Below are 16,703 nucleotides of genomic sequence, written 5' to 3' on the forward strand. Positions count from 1 at the left end.
GAAACAAAGACAGGCTAACAGCGCATTCCACCAGCTGTGGCGAATCTCGCCAGCCCCCCTCTCAGTGTTCGAATCTCATTTGTCAGATTTGGCGACTGAAGTTTCCAGCTAACCAGAAGTAGTAATCGCCAGAGGCATTGACACCTCGCAAGGTTAAGACTCACCCAGCTAGTTACCTTTCTTAGCGCCTCTACGTCACTACTCCATACCACTAACTTTCAAAAAGCATATCCTTAGTCCAAGCCACTTTTTTACCTAGCTTTTCAGGCCACGTTCAGGCGCAGACTACCCTTGGCTTGTTGGCTTATCCCACGTCTCGTTGTGAAGTGGGACAGCCACAGTGGGGTCGAACACATTTACTTGGTGGAGACGGCTCTTGTTGTCTGCAGCCTGACATTGTGATGTTCCAACTTCCAAGTGGCGACCATAATATTTGGGGGCCAAATAACAACCACTTATGGTCCCAGCAAAGCGACAAACTCGGTATCCTTATTCTTATCATATTGTATTATTCTCCGGTACCGTGCGCGGGGCAGATGATTTTCTTCACAAAGACCCTCTAGATGACGGCTATACCCACTTGGGTTGTACATACTGTAGCTAGGTTCTTTGGCAGTGTCAATTTCATCGGCATAATCTAATAATACACTTCGCTGAAGGGTATTGAAAGATCTGTATTTTAGTAGTACGAAGTTGCGAGCATGTACGATGATCGTGTGAGAAACACTTCATGCTAGGAGGAATCAGTATTTAAATTAGCTAGGCCGAGGCTGTAGGATCTCAAATTCGACTTGGGTATATCAAATTGCAGCGAAGCATAGAAAAATAATATGTAATATTGATGATAATTAAAAATAGAGGTACTGAAATACTGACATAACATCAAACATCCAGGCCCGCCATAGAAGTGTGGTAACCCTGGAACCAGGTCGGTGGAAGCTATCACGATCAACCAATAATCATTGGTTACTCCCGATCGTCCCTACTGTGCATGAGAAAGAAATGGAGCGCAGGAAGGAGAAAATACGATGGTCGGTGTCAATGATAATGTTAGCGTGGTACTTTCACCCCTTCTTCATGACTAATACCCTCTCCAACCGCCTTCCGAATAGGGATTAGGGCAATACCATATGTTTCAAACCCTTCCACCTAGCCACCTAGCCACCTACCTTCCTACCTACCTACCTACCTACCTACCTACCTACCATGGAGACTAATCACGAAAGATCCGATCATACCCCCCAGGCCCCCCAGGCCCCTCATACCCCTAGCCATAAAGCTAGTCGTGATCAGCGCATCGCAGCGCGTACACTGCGCGCTCAGGGGCTTACCTATAGCCAAATTGCATCAAAACTGGGCATTACCCAGCGTCAGGTCCAAAAGGCTTGCACTGATGAGAGGCCTACACCACGTAAGGCCCCTGGCCGAGGTCGAAAGCTATCAGAAGAACAGCTTGATGAGATAATCGAGTTTATCTCATCTTCGAAAGAGACACGACGGATGCCGTACTCTAGGGTTATAGAAGAACTACAACTCCCTATTAGTTCTGTCACCTTACGAAGGGCCTTAGCTAGACGTGGATATCATCGATGTAAGGCCCTTCGAAAGCCTCCGTTGTCCGACCGTACACGAGCACTGCGTCTAATCTGGGCGCTAGAGCACGTTAATTGGACGCGTGAGCAGTGGGAAAAGATATTATGGACTGATGAGACCTGGGTTACATCGGTCTATCATCGACGGATCTATGTTACGCGTCGGGCTGGTGAGGAATTTGATGATACTTGTGTACGAGAGCGAATTTCTCGTGCACCTGGCTGGATGTTTTGGGGCTCATTCTATAATAATAAGAAAGGCCCTTGTCTATTTTGGGAGAAGGAATGGGGCACTATTACTGCTGCTCGATATACAGAGCGAATTGTGCCTCTTATCGACGGTATGGTTTCGCTGGCTCGCAATCATTTAGATCAACATCTAATTGTAATGCAAGACGGCGCACCATCTCATCGAAATCTCTTAACTATTGAGGAGCTTCACGATCGTGGGATATACCCTATCGACTGGCCACCGTATTCGCCAGATCTTAATCCAATTGAGAAGGTTTGGGATTGGATAAAAGATTGGATCGGTGATCGATATTTGAAAGACTATGATCGTAAGCTATCTTATGATCAGCTACGCGAGGCTGTGCGAGCTGCTTGGGATGCGATTCCTACAAGCTTTTTAGACCAGCAGATTGATCTGATGCAGAAGCGCTGCCAGGCTGTTATCGACGCGCAGGGGGGTCATACACCTTACTAGGCGGTAATATATTGTATTATAGTGGTTTAATTACGTGAAGTCGTAATAAAAGGGTGGCAGAATATTAGTCATGAAGTAGGGGTGGAAGTACCACGCTAACATTATCATTGACACCGACCATCGTAAAAACCGATGACGCCGCAATGACTGTGGCTTCACTTCTCATCCTATCAATTTTCCGGAGAAGTATTCCGGTAAAATCCCCCAATCTGCACCGTCCGCATAGCTCTTACCCAGCCCCTCCACGGTGGCCCTACTGTAGGTATCTTCAATTATTCGCGCTCTCGATTGAAAAAGGAGGGGCAACCAAAAGCCAAGGCACATCGGGATATATCCGAGATCAGTACTGTCCGAGTACGCTACTATATGCACTTCAAGTGGGATATATTGATCTAAAACTATATCGACGGCCAACTTCCTTATGTGTCCTTTTCCAACCCTCTTTTACGGGCTCAGGTAGCCAAGGTATTTTAAAGCCTTTAGTCTATCAGCGCGAACCGAGGGGCTGGGATGGACTTGTACACTAGTTAGAGAGGCTCCGGGGAGACAACACCAAAGTAGTATAGAGCGCGGCGGGTAGGGTCTGTGGATGCGGCGACGCCCCGTGTCACTGCAGATTTCAATTCGCTTGAAATTTACCGTCGAGTCGTCGACCCGACAAATACGATCCTTGAACCTTTGCGCTTTCCACGTCGATGTTGCTCCATCGGGGCTTAGACGTTGGGTTGATCGGTTTTTAGCTCGTCGAGATTAACGCCGTAGTACAGTAGTGTATCTATACCCATGTTCAGTACGATGACCATTTCATACGGCCCCCTCAATAATGCGACACCTATTTCTTACCAATTATTAAACATTTGTTTAAATTGGAGAGCTGCATAACACTTTGCCGTAGGGTCGGTTCGAGAGGAACTGTAAGCTTTGGGCAATGATCGGTGTAGTGTGGCGTCTTTTGGAAAACGAGACACGCTCGTCGTTTAGGCCCGTCAAACGACTAGACCGGGGCAGGTCGTTCATGTTCCTGGGCGCTAGTTTTCCGACAGCACGGTCTACCACGGTCGAAGGTCCTTCGACTGGGGTTCCTTTGCCCGGGGGCTTTTGGGTCTACTACAGTAGGCCCAGGAGGTCTTCTGGGTCCTACCTGGTTGTTGTACTGATTTCCACTGGTCGTTTCCAGTGGAATTTCATCGTGGTTACGCATCTTTAGTCTTTGGTCGGAAAGTCATCCACCTACTAGCTACTAGCCTACGGTGTATTATCATTATGCTTTCCCAATTTTCCTTTTTATTTTCCATAGAATGGTATTATCAGTACTATCGTAAGTGGTAAGTGGTCATAAGAATTACCATTCGTCCGTCCGCACTTTCTTTTCTAGTCTCTCTCTTGCTCGGGAGGGAGAATGTCAGCTCCAATTGAGATCCACTTTGTCTTCCGCCACACACGCAGTTTCTCGATCTTCCTCTCTTTCCCTGTTGCCCACATATTTTTTGCCATTTCCCCCCCCCCCTTTCCCCTCCCCTTCCTTTTCTCCCTCCACTTTCTCCTTTTTGGCTGTCAACTGGGGCTACTCCGTACTGTATGCGACGCGGCAAAGGGTTGTGTGAGTGTGTGTGCAGAAAATAATCCTAATTAACGGCACGGGCTTCGGTGGAAACACCCATCAGCCACCCTCATTCTACTTTGGAATTTCTTCAGCTATTTTATCTCTTTTTTCTTTTTTTTTCTTCGCTCTTGCTCGTTTATTTTAAACCTTCTGTCTTACATGTTCATTCGACCGCTCTCCAACGGGCCGATCAGTTGATATCATTCCACGTGTGGGATAGAGTAACTGTATGTTCGATGTTGCGCTTGCCTAATAGAGTCTTGTCTAGTGCAACTGGGCCTCTCCTTCTGGATTGTATTGTCGACTCTTATTCTTCTTTATTTTCCTAATCGGTCATCCTTTTTCTTTTTTCCTTTTCTTTTCATCTTTACCTTGCCCCCCTCCCTCCTACTTCTTCTATCTCTCTTCCTCCACCTCCTCCTCGACCGCGCCTTTTCTCTGCCTTCCCTACCCGCTGTCCAGCTCAATGGGCGACGTAGGCCGGGCCTTTAGGCCAATTGCTCCCCGGACCATGCCTCCCGGTGGCGGGGGAGGAGGCCAACCACCACTTGGTAGCAGCAGCGGCGGAGGTACTCCGGAGGACGGCAGGATGAAAAGAGCTTCGACTGCGTGTAAAGAGTGCCAGAAACGTCGGACAAGGGTAATAACCACCATCATCCAGTTCAACTCACCTTATATTTCTCTGTGGTCAGGTTCCGTGCTCCCGGATCTTTACTGTACTCCACCTCGTTTAGCCTCTCGAGCTCCTTCCATACCTTCGTGATATGCGCCGGTTATTATTTTTTTCTATCTGACAAGATGCTTCTTTGCGCCGCAAATAGTGCACCGGACCACCTAAATGCTCGGAATGCGACACACATGATCGAGAATGTACCTTTGACGAACAAGCCGACAGGCGGCGCAAGGCAAATGCGAAACGGACACAGGAAGAGCTGGCCAGCTTAACAGAGTTCACGGAGCAGCTCCTAAATGTTATTCGATATTCCAACAACGCAACTACACAGCACGTCGTCAATGTTATTCGCTCTAGCACATCACGGGAGGAAATTCAAAGCGTCTTAATACAGATTTTGGCCCAGCATCCCGAATTGGCGCAGCAACCACTTGGTCCGCCTGGCCTACCTCCTCCTCATCAGCAACATCCTTCTGCTGCTCCTCACCACGTTCCCAACGACCTCGATCCGCATAATCTCGGCCCTTATTTTGATCCCCGATAGTACTCGGGAACGGAGATTACAGGCCCCGGCGCTGGGGACAACATGTTGCATTATAACTGGAGTGACTCGGGGTTCTTTTGATCATTGTTTGATCCTGGACGCAAAGTCTGGAATTTTGCACTTTTCCGATGCTTAGCGATCGCATTCACGACATGATCTTACGCTGCCAAAATCGATTCATTCTGATATGGATCCGTTTGGTTGGTGTTTTTCCTTCCTTTTTGCGCTGAATTGATTTGCTAGCTTGTTTTTCTTGCCTATGTTTTCATCTTGATAATGAGCTTGTGTTCCATTCGCGACTGTTCTTTTTCTACTCTTTTTATTCGATCGGGCTCGGATCCCTTGTGCTGAAGAATCGTCAGCTCAGGAACTTTCCCCACACGAGGCTGACAGAGCTATCAAAGATAAGCTGCAGCAATAAAGCCTTTTTTGAGCATCCTCGAAGTTAATGACCCTTATGCACTATACATTTCTCACTTTTTGTTGCCTTGGTTTTGTATTCTGTTCAATTTCTTCTCATGTGAGCCACTGGGTATGTTGTTAGCGGGTCACAAGCTGGCTCGCGCTACGGGCCGCAATGATCCGAGTGAAGGCCTTATATCCTTGATCCTGGACCCCGGGCGCAGGAGTCTCGGTGCACGAGTCCATCTGATTACCTTGGGAATTTTGACTGGGATTTTGTAAACTTCAGCTTGCTTTCGCGATGACGTTGGCTAAGTTTGGGCCCCGGAGCGCAACGGCCCAGCATTTTACTCCCATGCATCGACGATAAGAGGCAACGCCACTTACGGATGTGGTCCTGAACGATAGCTACTCGGCTGGAACGTGCAACCTGTCGCAACAAGTGAACGGTGTCTCAAAGATCCAGAGTTGTCTGAACAGATTTGATCACCTGACACCGTGTACATGCAGAAAAAGAGCTAGGAGGGAGTTCGCCTTGCGCCTCGGTTACTTTTGCTTCAGGTTGGGCTGTCTGTAACTTTCTGCACAAACCATCATTTCTATGGAAAGGAGAAGAGTCTATTTACGTCGCAAATCTACTACTCGGTCAGGCCTATTGCAGGATAATTTTGGTTTGAAGCAAGCAAGATTGTTGGACCAGCCAAATCAGGATTTTAAAAGGCGCTTTTTCAGTGCAGTATGAAGTACTGGAAAATGTGCTGAATGAATCAATTCAAATAAATCGTCATACAACCAGGCTGGTTCGATCGATATGTGTACAAGACGATCATACCTCATTATCTTGGTATCATCTACTCTGGAGTTTAAGGTTCACGAACTTCAGCTTGTAGATCATCTTTAGTCCCACCTAAGAAGCACGGTAGCATTTTAGATTGGACAGAACAATTAGTGAGTAGGATCATGTCCCATCATCTGGGTCCATAGGTTCCCCTCAATCGCCTGGGGTATGATGGCCAGGCCAGGCCCTATGCAGTGGTACCTGAACTCGGGAACTGGTATCATATTGCTTCTGCAGTGATGATCACTCTCAACTGACCCGTTCACACGGTTACCCGCAAAGGATTTCTTCTATGCATCTTCCGAGGTGGAAAAATGGTTGTAGTATACAAATCGTAATTGTAGGTCTCGAGTAGTCTGCAGAGAGTTGACTGGAATAAGCAATCTTCAAAATCCGGGGAGATCAGGTGGAGAGAGTCTCCCCGCGCCGACCGGAGAATCACCGAGGCCTCAGACCTCGTCTCCACTTTGCTCAACTTATCAAGCCAGTCTTCGGTTAGTTCCACTGTTCCTGACCCTTCCACACCTGTTGATCCCCCTCTCCGGATTCTTCTCCTTCTATAATTCCCCCCTTATCAAGTGTGCTAGAGTCGCATCATCTCTTGGTACACCGCTTACGCCCGGAAATCATCAAATGAAAGCCCCCATGTGCCTCTCGGCAGTTCTAGCCCAGCGCAGATCCCGACATGGCGACTGTTACTAGCGTGGCCTTACCCCCCACGCAAGGGCCTGTCGGGTCTGGAATGCTCGACGAGAGTGCCATTGACAAGGGAGAATCTAACAGTTCACCGACGGCCTCCGGACGAAAAAGAAAGTCCTCTTCCGGTGGCCCGCTGCAGCAGCCTTCCATTTCCAGCAAAAATGGTACCGTTCGCCAGAAAATCACTCGAGCTTGTGACTCGTGTAAAGTCAAAAAGACTAGGTGCACAGGGACGCTGCCGTGCACTCGGTGCACGCGGCTGTCGCTCTCCTGCAATTATAATGCAGCCTACTCCAGAGGACTTCCTCCCGACCCACTCCCTGCATCGCCGGACCCAGGTGAGCCTGCGGCCACGGCTGCCGGGTCTGGTACTTCAGAGGTTGGTCGTACGTTCAGGGGCTCGCGTTCGCGTGCCACCACAGCCGCTGTGACGGCTAGGGAACCTGTCAGCAGCCATCATGGCTACCTAAGCCAACCTCACGGGGTATCATTGCGTAACTCCCCCGAGCCGGGTTCGACTGACTTTGAGGGCAACTACATCGGCCCTTCCTCGGGAGTATCGTTCATCAATCGCGTTTGGAGCAGATTGCACCAGGATGAGAGGGCGCATATCCCTGATGCGCTGCAAAATGAGTCTTCGACGAACACCGCCGTATTCATGTTTGGCGATAAGCCGTACTCGCACCCTCAGGATGTGGATTTTATGCTGCCATCATTTGAGACGGCGATGGAGCTTGTCGCGGTATATTTTGACTTCTCAATGGTGACCTACCGCTTTTTGCATCGTGGAAGCGTGGAGAACTGGGTGAAACAAGTATATGAGAGTCATATCTCGATATCGAATCTGCCAGTGGGGGTTATGGTAGCCCGAACGGCTATTGTTCTGATGATTTTTGCAGTGAGCACCCTTCATCACAAAGATCCACCGCCAACGAACGGGATCAGTCAAAGTGAGCGCTGGTACGCGGCCTCAAAGTATATGCTATCTCTTGAGTCGGGGCCTCCACGCTTGGAGACAATTCAAGTTAGACTCATCCAATGCCTGTACCTTTTATCATCGTCACGGGCCAACGAGTGCTGGTACTCCTTTGGAACAGCATTGCAAGTTGTAACAGCTCTTGGATTGCACCGAAAGTTTCCCGTGAAGCTATCAAAGAATGGATGCTCCCATTTTGAGTTGGAATTGCGGAAACGCGTCTTTTGGAGCGTTTACACTTTGGATAAGTACCTCAGTATCATGTTCGGACGGCCTCGGCTACTTCATGATGAGGACATTGATCAGGAGTTCCCGGGCGAAATGAATGATGAAGATCTGCTGGAAGAGGACCCGACACGGCGGACAGGATCTACAGATAGCATGATGATCGCATCTGTCCTGCATTACCGGTTAGTTCGTCAATTAGACTTTTGGGTCAATACGCAATCGTACTTCTTGATTGACTAACACCCTGCTCACAAAGCCTCGGTCGAATCTTGGGCGAAATCTCTCGACAACTGTACAGTATCAACCCTCTTTCGCGGGACTCTCCACTTGAAACAGCTGCCCGCCTCACATCTGAACTGGAAAAATGGAAAGAAAGCGTACCCCCTCTCTTCAACAGCGTTCGACCATCCAGTCTAATACCGCCCCTCTGCCGACAAAGCCAGGTTCTGCAATTCGCCTACGCCCACGCCATGATCCACGTTACTCGTTCATTCCTCCTCAATGACTTTACCGACCTCAGCCGTCGACCAAGTGACCCCCATCCAATGGTCAGCGCTCATGTACAAAAGTGTATCTCCGCAGCTGAAGATATCATGACACTGGTCGACGACCTTGCGCAACAGAACATCTTTGTTCAATCATTCTGGTTCACCCATTACGTCACATTTTGTGCTATCTTAGTCGTCTATATCCACATCATCCAACAACATCGCCAGGCAACGGCGCCGAGTCCAACAGCAGGAAGTCCCACTGACCCTGGGAAATTGCATTCTTTGTTCCTGTTAGCCGAAGCCTGTCAGCAATACTTGGCGGAAGCTACTCGCAAAAACTGTCCTAGTAGGCGGTACAGCATTATTCTTGGTGAACTAAGGAAAGAAGTCCATCGCCATATTGGCTCAGATGAGCAGGCTAGCATTGGAACTATACGAACAGTATTTGACGATAAACAGCTTGTTGAACAAAGGGCGATAGCTCCCAATACCGTCGAGCGCACCGTCTCCTTTGATCCTCCGAACCTGGATTTCCAGTCAATGTCAGGTGGTCTACCATCAAGTGACTTGGGTGCATCTCTTAACGGTGTGGATGACGCCGGACTCCTTGAAAACCTGGAGGGTTCAATTTGGTGGGCGCAGCTTGATTCCTGGGTATGTTTATTTCGATATTATTTTTTGCGGTCGCTCTTTATGGGTTCCTTTACTAATGACTACTAATGACTTTCTAGGCTTTATCGAGTTTCCCAAATGACCCGTCTGCGTTTGACTTCTGAGGCGCTGTGCGGTGTAACGGACTAAGCCGTTTTAAGTAGATTCCACGAGATACAGTATCCATGCATGTTGGTTGGATTCTCAGTGTCGTGTTACTGTTTTTACCGACTAGCTCAAAGAAGAAATGAGGGAAAAAATTTAATATACCATACGCTACTTGTTCTAGCGCACTACGATCTTTCTCTCGTGGCAAATATTCCAGTCCCTCGTTCCCACGGTAAAATTAGTGACCAGCGCCTCTTGTATGGCCGCCATTCTCGTCAGCATCCCATCCTGGAAAGACTCAAAACACGAGACTCCCAGATGCCCATTTCCACACTAGAAGCACCAACAAACAATTGTAGATGAAATAAAGTTGATCAAATTGAGCCCCATACTTATCCGAGCTCTAATTAGCCTTGTCCGGCTCAGTTCATCCACCCAGTCGGAATATCGACCGCTGGGATCAATTCCGAGCTCGGGTCTGTATCCGAGTCTCCACGTCCCGTGCCGAACGATAGAGTCCAATTCCGAAGATTAAGTGGAGTCAAAAGGGCTTGAAATCTTCGGATGGCGACGGAGGCAATGTTACATGTTGATTTCTTCATTTAAGCTTATATGTGCTTGTGTTCCCGTTGATCGATAGACTTGATCTATTGAGTGGAGTGTTGATTACTGTGGGGCATTTGAAACCTAAATCAATCAATGTTGGTTGGACATCCGAGACGATTTCTCGTTACATATGGCTCTTGATATACATACTGTGCGATTTCTATGTTGGTTAAGCTATATTGCCTAGGGCTGGCATAGCGGTTTGGATGGCCTGATGCTAATCTAAGAGTGCGGAATGATTGAAGACTCATCGTCATTAAGTAATATAATATCCGAAATCCAGCTAACACGCAAAGAGACTATGTACTTCCAATGGCCATCACTACTTGAATGCCTCAATCTTATCATTGCAGTATTGAATGAACAACGCCGCATCACCTGTGCCACTTTCTTCCTTCGATCTCATGGCTCGCAACAAATCCTCTCTGGGCTTCGGGTGAAGTCGCCCCCAGGGCAAGATATACTTTCCTCCGTCAGAAATCGTGAGTTCCGGAGAAAAACCAGCCCAAAGCTCGCTGTAAGCACCCATTTGAGGATGATACAGTAGAGGCGCCACAAGAATAGGTACCCATGATGGAAAATGACGAGTCAAGTTGCTTTTCAAATTCCCCGGGTTGACTGCCACGCTTAATATGCCGTCTTCGCCAACTTTTTTCGCCAAATCGTTGGCTAAGAACCAGTTTCCAACTTTGGTGTGTTCGTAGTTACGGTTCATCCCGGCGTCTCGTCGTAGGAAATCATCCAGGTTCACCCCGTTTGATGGCGCGGAGGCATCGACGACGATCGACGAAAGCCAAATCACACGGACAGATGCCTGAGTCTCGTTGCGAGCAGTCTGCTTCATTGTCGGTAGGAGTAGTTGAGTGAGCAGATGGGGACCGAGACAGTTAGTCGCCAGTTGAAGCTCGTGGCCCTGTGGTGATACAGAACCTTGTGGAGGGTTGGAGACACCGGCGTTGTTGAATAGCACATCCAGTCGAGACTCGACGCTGGTGAATTTCTCCACCGCGGGTTTAATGGTGGTCAAGTCATCGAGTTCGAGGGGGAGAAACACGATCTCGCCTTCGGAATTTGGACTTCCGGTTTTGAGGTCTGTGATCGCTTGTAGAGCCTTCTCTTCTGAGCGGCCTGTGAGATACACTTTACCACCAGCTTGGTATAGAATCTTGCATAATTCGAAGCCCACCCCTGAATATCCTCCTGTGACGATAAACACTTTTCCTTTCTGACTGGGTAGGTTGGCCTCCGTCAGCGTCGGCTTGGGCGGGAAGAACTGGGACCAAACGATACCCATCGTTGGAGTCGGGTTTTAACGGGTTCCTTCTTGGAGGAATGAATGATATTATCGCCGCTAGAATTTGGATGCTAGGAAAGGGCAGAGCTTATGTATCAACTTATTCTAACCTGGATGACGTACCGCAGAAATAGGAAGGAGATAAATAGTGAGACATGACGCCTTGGGTGAATGACCGAGACCGTCTAAGATAGCCAATCAAACAAGTCGATATGCTTGTCAAGCTTTAACAAGGCTTTGGGGGCCAAAACACCATGGAAGCTCGGCATTGCATGAACCGCTGGTCAGCCTCATCACAAATGCTGTACAGCTTAAACAATCAATCATGCTCATTGCTAGTTTTTTGTACTATCGCGTACAATACCTACTATGGTAGCATTGACAGATTCGCCACGATAACCCCAGATTTCTTGTGAAAGAAGTGGCAAAAAGTAGCTTGTTCGCAGGAAAGCAATTAGGCGTCCCATGCTCAAGTATGATATTTGTAATTCAAGCACTCCACTCCCACTTTCGGCGCTAACCTTGTTTTATCTTAAAATAAATGCAATCTCCTAGACCCACCACGAGCCTAAAAAAAAGGCAAAAAGAAAGCTGGACTCGCGGGGAATCGAACCCCGGACCACTCCCATGCTAAGGGAGTATTATACCACTAAACCACAAGCCCAGTTATATATTAGTCGGCAAGAAAAGATGCGTCATTGACCAGATACAAAAATGTCATTGAAATGTCAGAAGGATCTTCGAAAAGATGCCGGTTCGAGACTAAGATATCAGCAGGTACCTCAACTATGGAAACGATATTTGCACTAATATGATCTAGTATTTTCGGTAGGACTAAAGCCTGATCAAATTATACCTACTGAAATGTTAGAATACTGTGCGTCATTTTGGAACACCACTGACTTTCTAAACGATATATATATCCATCCCGCAAGCAGCAGGCTCCGCGAAGCAGATCGCCCCTCTCAGGACATATCCATAATTTCAGCAGCATCTTAGAATACTGGAGCTGACATCAATAAGAGCATAAAAGCAAGGTGGATTTCACATGACGTCGGGTGTAAGCAGATACTCATTTGTGCATTCCCGGGCGATTTATGATTGATTTGATTGAAAATCATGTATGTAACCATACCCTAGGTAGAACACTCCCGGCTGTGAAAGCTTGCAGCAACGTGCACAGAACTAATTTGATTCACTTAAGCTGCGGATGGCCTTGCCTTACTTACTTGGAAAACGTACACCTGTAGGTGGTTCTCCAGTGAAATAGGAAACCAAACACCAGCCTACGACCAGAAGGCAGACTTCAAGGTTCTCCACTTAACATCCATTACCGCACTAATTTACCCAGAAGAGAATTCAATCAAAGGGAGTTTGCGAAATGGCTAGCTCCAAAAACCTTCTTTATATGGCCAAGGCTATGTCATCATTCATTGCATCGTGACACTATGGGTATACACAAAACTAGTCAAAATCCACCGGTGGAAGATCCCTCTCTTCCAATGCAGCCTGTACACTTTGCTGCATTGTTCCAATTGCGCTTTTCCAAGTTACAACACCTTGTTCACCCTGTCCAGACGGCGGACTTTGGCTCACCACTGGAGTTCGGTGAAGTGAATCTTCACTCACTAACCACATTAACCAGCGCACCACAGACACCGCTTTATCAATATCCTTCTCCTCGGCAATGACACGTCGGAGGTATACACATAGTACCTCTACGTCTTCACCGTAGGGACCATCGGCCGCAAAAGCAGAATGCCAGGCACCCACGGCATCACGCAGATCGGGTAAGCCCGACAGCCGCCGCGAGGTGAATACAGGTCGCTCCGGGAGAGGAGGAAGAGGTAATGTCTTTTCGACGGGAGGTAGAGCAGGAGTACCAGAGGCAGGGCCGGAAGGTTGAGGCTGAGATACGGGCCTCGAGGCGGTTGCAGCGGCAGCGCGAGCTCGTTGAAGGCGAGCGCGTCTTTGCTCCTCGAGAACCTCTTGTCGGATATCCTCCGGAAGTGCAGCGAGGAAATCAGCTGAAACTTCTGATTCCTCTTCGACAGCTGGCGACTGTGGGCGAGATAGGGATTCTCGATTCGATGGGACTGAAATACCGGTAGACGGAGCTGCAGGTAGAGGGAAAGCAAAGTTCGTCTGAGTCATTGACTTATTGCTGCTTGATAATGATTTTGGCGGACGACCACGCCTCTTTTTTGGCGGTGATGTTGGTCTCTTGAGCTTGAGTGACGCACTTTGAGGCATGGCGTGTGAAGCCGGTACTGCCAAGGCCGAAGGAATGGCTGGCGGAGGGTCAGGGGCAGTAGTACTAGTCTGCTGATTATAGTAGCCAAGGACTTCGTTACGAACATCCTCAGGCAATGCAGCTAGTGTCTCGGGGTCTAATTGGGACTGAGGCGGAAGCGGCGCTGCAGCACTAGGCTCGACTATGCGTCGGCGAGGTGGCGGACATGGGGAGCCGGATCGTGGCAGTTCCTGTCGTGGCTTTGCTTGGGCTACAAGCCTTGATCTTATATCCCCTGGAAGCTCGGAGAGAACCTTTGGATCTACCTGAGTAGGCATGATGAACTGCGAGCCAGAGATGTTCAGCGGCTTGTGGGCGCTATTGCTGAGAACTGGGTCGACTTGAATTCGAGCCGAATCACCCTTTCGGGGACTTTCCAGTTCATCGGGGTCGACATTGGCGGCAACGCTCTTGCGCGAAGGAGATTTGAGGAAGTTGAGTTGCCGCTGACTGCCTTCGACGGTAGTCGATGGACCAGCCTTCAGCGGCTCGAGCTTGGTCATTTGGACTCCGAGACCTCTGAGATCACCGGGAGAGAAGTTGAAACTTCTCAGCATTGACACAGCTTCTCTGCCTAGGTTATCGGATGCATTTGTGGCCACGCCAATGACGACGCTCTTGTTGAAGACATCGCATTTGCCATGACCGAGATGTTTGACTGGTTCCAGCGGTGCATCCATCGACCTCCGCATAACTTTCAGTGTAAGTTGTTTGCCTTTGACCAAATTCTCGACCAATCTCCGAGCTAGCTCTTCACAGAGAGATTTGATAAAATCCTCTGCCTGATCTTGGTTGACAAACCGAATTCCCCAATTGACCTCGGCCGAAACAGATTTCCTGATCACTTCATTGCCGACCTCAGCCTTGTCTATGCCCCGTGCATACTCCCAGATCTTAGTTCCAGTCTTTGGCCCCAGACTGGCACACAATCTTTCTTTAGTGAGTTCCCTGGTGTCCTTGACAAACTTCACCCCAATTTCTTCCAGTTTCGACCCCAGACTGTATCCAACGCCAGGTAGATCTTGGACGGTAAGGCTCCCAATGAAATCTAAAACAGCATCGGGCTTCAAATGAAATTGTCCGGCAGGCTTTGCCTTTCGCAATGCCACTTTGGCGAGCAGAATGTTGCCACCAATCCCCACTGACACCGCACACCCAGTCTTCTCCTTGATGGAATCACGCAAACCCTGCGCTATCTCATCGGCTTTGGCTTGCTCGCGGTAGATCGAACCCTCCGAGACACCTTTCCCGTCCGATCCCCCGGCCTCCAGGCAGAGGTTGGAAACGTCAATCAGAGCCTCATCGATGCTTACGCTTTGCACAATGCCATCGACAGAAAGCACCGAACTGTAGAATTTCCGACTGGCATCTTCATATGCGGGGAAATCGTAAGGCAAAACCTGAAGGTCTGGACATGCCTGCATAGCTCCCTTCATCCACATCCCGTTCTTGACCCCATGTCCACGTGCAACATAGTTACAACTTGCAATCTCGGAGCCAGACCCAGACCCATGAGCAATAGCAACAGGTTTTTCGCGAAGCTCTGGATGCTTGAGAATGGACACAGCGGCGAAGAATGAGTCGAAGTCGACATGGAGAATATATCTCCTAGCTCCTGGTGGAGGCCTCCTTTGAGAAGTGCCGGAAACTGTTTTCTCTCTTGTCGCAGCCTGAAGCTGGGCTTTCAGATCAGCTTTCCATGTTGACAAATGATGGAGCCGGGACTCTCGGTAGTATTGTTGAAGAAATTCTGGATTGACCACACTGGACTTTCTCATCCGGGGATCAGTCAAAAGTTGTGCATTATACTCCTCAGAGGTCAACTGAGGATTTGGAGGGCTCATTTGTTTCGTCGGCGAGGTAATTTGCAAATTCTGCGGCCGTCGGGGTGTACGGCTACCCGCATCGCTTGGCGTGGTATCAATAGAAGTTTGTATGCTAGGCTTGACTGGAATAATTTGCTCGTGCTGCTGTTCCTGTTCCTGGGCAACTGCTTCCCCTTCTACATCATCTTCTAAAGCAGCGAAACTAGGAAAGTCTCCATAGTCGGATTGGGTAGGCTGAGACGGCAAGTTGGGAGTTGCTTCGGGTAGTTGTGCTGACTGGGTCGAAAGAGGCGGCGTTTTGGGTGCACTTGTAGAGGGAACAGGGCTTCCATCAGTTGCTGTCATCGCTTTGAGCTGAGAATTGTACCAGCTCGATTTTGATTGTTCTCGATAGCCAGCCCGAGGAGTGTTTGTTTGGCTGGTAAAGCGACCATCGTCAAACTTGAGAACTCTCTGGGATTGACCCTCGTCCACAACACGGAAGTCGTGCCAGGGCAGCAATCGACCAGCTTTAACACTTTCTGTGACCCATGCCGGTTTCACGATGCGGTATCGCCGGAATTCCTCGCATTTCTTCGGGGTCAAAGAACTTGCAATAATATGAGTCGCGATGGTCTTGCCATCCAAGTATTGAAGGAACCCACCGCCATGGCTGACGATCAGGCGGTGGAGGTCTTGTAGGGACGGCTGCGTGTAGCCGTTGACATGCGCGACGACTCCACGAAATATTGGTGGACAGTCTCCAGAAGTGGCTCGAATATCTGCATCTAGATTTTGCAATTTGATCTTTTTGCGTCGCATATAGTCTCCGAAACCGCCGAAGCTGGACGCTTCATACTCTTCGCCCGCTTCATCCTGGAAGTCATCTATATACAAGGTCGGATTAGAATGTGGACCCCAGCATATCAAATGAAAAGCGGATAAGAACATGACATACGATTTTCTATGCGCTTGCGCACAGCGCTAGATGTCGCATCAAGTCGAGAGCCCATAGTGGGCCAGCAGGACCACCATGACCGTTCTGATATGTCAGAATAGTCCCAATTTAGGCTGGTCGAAGCCGCCTAAGTTGTACGCGCCACATGAGAATCACGCGTCAGCGGCAGAAATCAGGTGATGACTAGGCGGTGAAGCCATCGGTGATTAGAGGCAAATCACAGGAGCGGTGAGAGC

General features: G+C 48.9%; 4 protein-coding genes across 4 annotated transcripts; 2 read left to right on the forward strand and 2 right to left on the reverse strand.

Annotated features, from left to right (window-relative positions):
• The first annotated feature begins 3,780 nt into the window (after positions 1–3,780).
• On the forward strand, positions 3,781–6,313 carry N7473_003063 (Zn(II)2Cys6 transcription factor domain-containing protein). The gene is made up of 2 exons (XM_057149003.1): positions 3,781–4,541; positions 4,723–6,313. Exons 1-2 carry the CDS (start codon positions 4,368–4,370, stop codon positions 5,116–5,118), a joined length of 570 nt encoding a protein of 189 aa, XP_057012657.1. The 5' UTR covers positions 3,781–4,367; the 3' UTR covers positions 5,119–6,313.
• A 730-nt stretch (positions 6,314–7,043) lies between these two features.
• N7473_003064 (Zn(II)2Cys6 transcription factor) lies at positions 7,044–9,528 on the forward strand (the record flags this gene model as incomplete). The annotated part of the gene is made up of 3 exons (XM_057149004.1): positions 7,044–8,443; positions 8,518–9,406; positions 9,484–9,528. 3 exons carry the CDS (start codon positions 7,044–7,046, stop codon positions 9,526–9,528), a joined length of 2,334 nt encoding a protein of 777 aa, XP_057012658.1.
• Positions 9,529–10,439: 911 nt separating this feature from the next.
• N7473_003065 (steroid dehydrogenase) lies at positions 10,440–11,411 on the reverse strand (the record flags this gene model as incomplete). Its single annotated transcript, XM_057149005.1, has 1 exon — positions 10,440–11,411. The coding sequence occupies one exon, from the start codon at positions 11,409–11,411 to the stop codon at positions 10,440–10,442; it is 972 nt and encodes a 323-aa protein (XP_057012659.1).
• A 1,464-nt stretch (positions 11,412–12,875) lies between these two features.
• N7473_003066 (putative DNA damage repair protein Mus42) lies at positions 12,876–16,563 on the reverse strand (the record flags this gene model as incomplete). The annotated part of the gene is made up of 2 exons (XM_057149006.1): positions 16,468–16,563; positions 12,876–16,396 (listed from the first exon to the last, which is right to left on the reverse strand). The coding sequence occupies exons 1-2, from the start codon at positions 16,520–16,522 to the stop codon at positions 12,876–12,878; spliced, it is 3,576 nt and encodes a 1,191-aa protein (XP_057012660.1). The 5' UTR covers positions 16,523–16,563.
• Between the last annotated feature and the right edge of the window lie 140 nt (positions 16,564–16,703).

This window comes from Penicillium subrubescens (assembly GCF_028828155.1).
Source record: "Penicillium subrubescens strain IBT 31985 chromosome Unknown utg000002l_segment0_segment0, whole genome shotgun sequence".
Taxonomy (NCBI): Eukaryota; Fungi; Ascomycota; class Eurotiomycetes; order Eurotiales; family Aspergillaceae; genus Penicillium; species Penicillium subrubescens.